We start from the raw sequence: 5,538 nt of genomic DNA, 5'->3' as shown, positions 1-5,538 counted from the left end.
GAAAAGGTAATTAGACCCCTCTTTTTCATTTTTCCTCTTAAAATTGCCAAATACATGGCACAAATTGCCAAATACATGGCACAAATACTTAGTTTCCAATACAATCAATTATTTGCATTGCAAAACGATTCGATACCGATTACTGCATTTTAAAATGATACGATATGATATAAAGCCAAAAAACGATATAGTAGATCATTGCAAATTAAAATCGATTTTTCGATTCAGTTACTATATCGTTACACCCCTAAGCATTAGTGTGCAAACACACCCAGAACGGCACACATGTGTGTCTGACTCTGAGCACAACACTGATAACACAATAACAGCGCTGGAGTATTCTCATTGATACACAGTATGAATAATTAGGGAGATGGAGATGCATTCTATTGCTGCTGCTCATCAACAGCCACTGTAGGCACTGGTCTTATCTTCATGGCTATACTCTTCAGAGAGTAGGCAGTAGACGACTTCCAGTGGTACCAATTCACACTGGTTTCGTCAGGCCTGTAACTCCCACCATTGGGTGTATACAGGCCATTGGGGTTTGTGAATTCGCACGCACCAAACCAAAATCCACCCATATTACGCTGAGCACAGTTTTCTTCCCACACGTCCTGGTCTTTGTCGTAGGTGGTGAACTTCATGTTGTTGTGGTATTCCAAACTGTCCCCTAAAAAGACAAAACATTGAAAAGATGGTCTTTCATTCTGACCACAAACCTGAGCTGCAATTAGCCAACTGTTTAAACATCTGCTTGAAAAAACCCAAACATGATTTATGGATATGACATAGTGTTTTGTTTTAGATTCATGTATTTATTCATTCATCACACATGTAGCCTTAGTTTAGTTCTTAGTTCTGTCCAGAGGCAAGGACGAAGAGGATGATAAGCCTGTGCTGATCATATCGAGGGCTTGGAGCACAACGGGCCTAAGTGACATTTTCGTTTTTTTCACAGGACATCTTTCCATTGATCGTAATTATTTAATAAAAAGAAATATGTTTAATCAATCTATACTTTAATACAGATTAGGCTTCAATGAATGTATTTTAAATTATACTTTTTAATGTTGTTTGTAGTTTAATTATTACAATCAATGAAAAACTGTCCTGTGAAAAAAATGAAAATGTCACTTAGGCCCTTTGCACTCCAAGCCCTCGATATTACTTAGCTTGTCTTACTGTATACATTCTAATGTGTAAATTGAAGACATGGGTTAACACTCGGGTGACTGAAAAAAAAAACATTCCACTCTGACTGCATTTATCAGTCAAATTGACAGGTAAATTCTCTCCCTTTTTGCCCAGGAGAGCAACACCTCCTCCCCTGATGCCAGCGGGGGTTCTATTGTCTGTTGCTCTATTGACAATAGAACCCCCGCTGGCACCAGGGGTGGAGGTGTTGCTCTCCTGGGCAAAAAATGGAGAGAATTTACCTGTCAGTGTTATAATCGTATATTATTTCATACTTAGGAAACGTTTCAGAAGGGAAAAAAACAAGAACATATGTCTTGAGTATTTAGGAAAAGTCATGGAAGGGGAAATTTCTGAGACCTTCACGGGGGGAGTTATTGCACTTTGCGATCTCAAAATCAACCAAAATGACCGGTTAGTCACCTGTGTGTTAACCTATTTAGACCTAACCTATAGTTAGGCCTAAATCAGAATTTAGCCTACAAAAACAAATATGTTGCAACATACTGTACATGTACTGTAAGCCCCTCCCATACACTAAAATGTATACCCGGCCTGAATGGGTTTAATAGAGAAGATGGATTATTTTGATACATCATATAAATACTGAGGTTTCTCATTTCTGAATTGTGCTGAAGCCTCCTGACAAGATGTTAGGTTCCTCACCTGCTCCTCCGTCGATGTAGCTGCCCAAATGGAGCTGGTAGCCAGAGGTCTCAGGGTCGATGGAGAAGGAGGAGTATTGAGCGTAGACCTTCTCTCCCTCCCAGTCCTCCATGTCCACTCTCAGCTCACGCTGCTCTCTCATCGTCAGCAAGAAGATGTTATGCAGACCTTATAGGAGACATTTCAATTCAGGTCAAGCACTGACAGACATGACATCTGACCTCTTCACTCTTCTCTTCACTTGTCCAGAACTTTTCCTGAACTTTTCCTGAAAAGCCTTTTTTCCACCTCTCGTGATGCTGAGGAAGATTGAAAGAATGAAACGTCAGTCATTCTTTGAATAAAAAGGCTTCAACTGTGCAAGCTACTCAATGTCATCTCTCTCCTACACCCCCCCCCCCCCCACATGTTGTGCCTTTACAAGTGAATACAAAAGTCATTGACAATTAAGAATTGAAATAGTGAAACACACCTAGCCAATACTCTCCAGCTACATTCCCAAAGCCATTCTTGTAGTGGTCCCAGGGTCTGTTGAAGTTCACAGTTCCATCCATCCTCCTCTGGATAACCTAAGATAGATAGTTGGGGGGAGCTCATTGAAACCTTTTTTGTGCTATATGCCTGCCATATAGTAATATGAACAGAACTATAGTGTCCCTATTCAGGACATGTCATAATAGGCAAGAATAGCAGCACATAGTCACATTCATAAATTGTATGCTGGTGTTAATCTAATGCAATTTCATGAACAATAAGTATTATTACAATTTGATCCATTGAAAAGTACTGTATACTCACAGTCCAGGCACCTCCATCAGTGTCCATGTCACAGTAGACATGCACAGGGGTGGTGGGACCACCAGGGAAGATGGTGTACACCCCACTGGGACTGGTGCTGTCATGCTGCTGGATGTCATCACAGTCAGTGGGCAGGTAGAACTGGGAGTGGACACACACTACTGGAACCAGTAGAGCTAGCAGTAAAGAAGCCTGGAACAGCGAGAGAGAGAGGGAGAGAGAGAGAGAGAGCGAGAGAGAGATTCAAACAATTAATCAAGAGCTATTCATTGTAAACTGAGTTTACTGAGCTGTGCTTTAGACCTATTTCACTTGTGTTGCTGAAAAAACAAGGGTCTACTCTAGAGTCAAATTCCTGCTAGTATAGTGGTTCCTTACTCCCAACCAGATGCAGAGGCAGAGGGTCCAGAGTCCTGTTTCTCTCTTCATAAAACCGTATTTCCCCTAAACCTGTTGCCAACAAAAGTCCACGACTGATATTGGTGATTTTCTCAAGTTTAAAAGGCAAAATTAATTTACAAAGTTTAAAAGAAAATCTAACTTGGACTAAGGCAGCTTAAACTGACTGACCAACATTGTCATCCTTTGAACTCCATGGTCCATGGTCCAGATCCACATCAACCCTTACCTGCATCTTGGAAAGATGGTGATGATTGTGTTGACGACTGAGTTATTCTGGTTCGTTTTATACTGTACACCCAAGGCCGTGTGTTCCAGACATTATGTATGTCGTGGGACAGAAACAACTGTGTACACACACTTACTTGCTTGCTTTGCTTATGGCAGTCCATCGTTGTCGATGATGACTTCATATCTCCCGGGGGTAAAGGGGGGTTTTAGCGCATGGTGCGCTCATGCCACCTCATGTGGCTGTGTAGACCAATCGCTGATCCGCACACTTTTTCACACGTGGGGCAGGTGTGTGTAGAACCTGGTGGGATAGTCCTTGCAGCGCGCTCATGCCGCTGACTGCGTTTTTCTGCACGTCTCAGGGATGTCTTCTCATCCAGGTTGGAGACACCTGAGAGGCAGGAGGAACGCCAGGTGTCTCGATCCGCTGCTGTCCTTTCCAGGTTTGATGGTGGTATGTTGCAGTTCTTGAGCAGCACCTTCATGTGGTCCTTGTAGCGCTTTTGTTGCCCTCCTGCAGACCTTTGGCCAGATTGGAGTTGGCCATAGAGGATCTGTCGAGGTAGACGAGCTGCAGGCATGCGGATCACATGGCCCAGCCAGCGGAGCTGTCTGCGTGCCAGCATAACCTCTATGCTGGCCGAGTTGGTACGTTGGTAGGTCTCTGTTGGTCATGTGGTGCTCCCATGTGATGCCCAGAATCCTTCACAGATAACGGATCTGGAAGGCCTCCAAAGATCTCATGTGCTGCCTGTATGGTGTCCAGGCTTCAGAGCCATACAGTAGTGTGGACACACATACTGCCTGGTACACTGCTGCCTTGGTTGGTTTACTTTGATACATCATATAAATACTGAGGTTTCTCATTTCTGAATTGTGCTGAAGCCTCCTGACCAGATGTTAGGTTCCTCACCTGCTCCTCCGTCGATGTAGCTGCCCAAACGGAGCTGGTATAGCCAGAGGTCTCAGGGTCGATGGAGAAGGAGGAGTATTGAGCGTAGTTCGTTTTATACTGTACACCCAAGGCCGTGTGTTCCAGACATTATGTATTATGTATGTCGTGGGACAGAAACAACTGTGTACACACGCACACACGAACGCACGCACGCACGCACACACACATGAAGAGTTTTTAAAGCTGGTGATTAGATGAAATCAGAGTGAAGGACGAGTGACTTCCTTTCAGCCTCCTGTTCAAAAGTGCATAACATTATATTATATGGCAAAACAAGAAATTATGAAAATAGCCGATCTACGATATCTCACAACATTGAGTTGTGAGCTTGTAGGTTGGGTATTTTTGCTACTTACTGAAATGGGTATATGTTTTCTGCAGGGGAATAAAGGCCAAACTCATACGCAATCAAAAAGTGTGATTGCGACCGAAGGTCGCATTTACTACCAAAACCTCCACCGGCTGTCTGTGAGTGAGTGAGTCACACGTCACACGTCACACTTTTGCCCTGCTCATATCTCCACAACCCTTGCCCCGATCCATGCCACATTTTGCACACACACTCCTTGACTGCCAAACTACAACCTCCAAGGACCCCCGGAGCCCCAGGGACCCCCAGGTCCCTGGGGGACCCCCAGATGTAAAAAATGCCCAAATGTGCCCACACGTCACACGTCACACTTTTTCCCTGCTTATATCTCCGCACCCGTTGACCCGATCCATGCCAGATTTTACACACACACTCCTTGCCTGCCAAACTACAACCCTGGGGGTCCCTGACCGGATGCAAAAGTGGTGGCGCCCCCAGTGGAGGACCCCCTGCCACTGCAGCGCACATAAAATGCCGTAACTCGGGCTAGGAGCGTCCGGGGGAGCCGGGGCCGGTACCTATTCGTCCGCCAAGGCAACGCGGAGACCCCACCCCTCATTTCTCACATGGCCCTATTCTAGCGCCACCTTCAGGCCAATTTTTAAAACACATTTTTGGACACTGCTCCTACAGATTTTGCCCTAAAATCACGAATATCACTACACAGCATGTCTACACTCATGTCATCAACATGGACCAGGAAGATTTGGGAAAAACACATTTTTGCCCTATTTGTGGAGATAAGCCACCTACGGTCGCTTATCTCCCGATTAGGGAGTCTTACTGGTCCTATATTCTACCTGAATGTTCTTCTCAATTGGCCTGAATCCTTGCTGTGGCTGTGACAGTATGTGACAAGTATTTCAAATGACAGGTGTGTGCGTGTGTACGTGTTTGCATGTGCATATGATTTGCATAAGGC

General features: G+C 44.6%; 1 protein-coding gene across 1 annotated transcript; it reads right to left on the bottom strand.

Annotated features, from left to right (window-relative positions):
• Positions 1-386: 386 nt before the first annotated feature.
• LOC308282111 (microfibril-associated glycoprotein 4-like) lies at positions 387-3,295 on the bottom strand (the record flags this gene model as incomplete). The annotated part of the gene is made up of 5 exons (XM_080722455.1): positions 387-673; positions 1,864-2,031; positions 2,336-2,432; positions 2,662-2,853; positions 3,290-3,295. The coding sequence occupies 5 exons, from the start codon at positions 3,293-3,295 to the stop codon at positions 387-389; spliced, it is 750 nt and encodes a 249-aa protein (XP_080578581.1).
• Positions 3,296-5,538: the final 2,243 nt, after the last annotated feature.

This window comes from Nannobrachium achirus (assembly GCF_963921795.1).
Source record: "Nannobrachium achirus genome assembly, chromosome: 3".
NCBI lineage: Eukaryota > Metazoa > Chordata > Actinopteri > Myctophiformes > Myctophidae > Nannobrachium > Nannobrachium achirus.
This window is presented reverse-complemented; position numbering and strand designations above follow the sequence as displayed.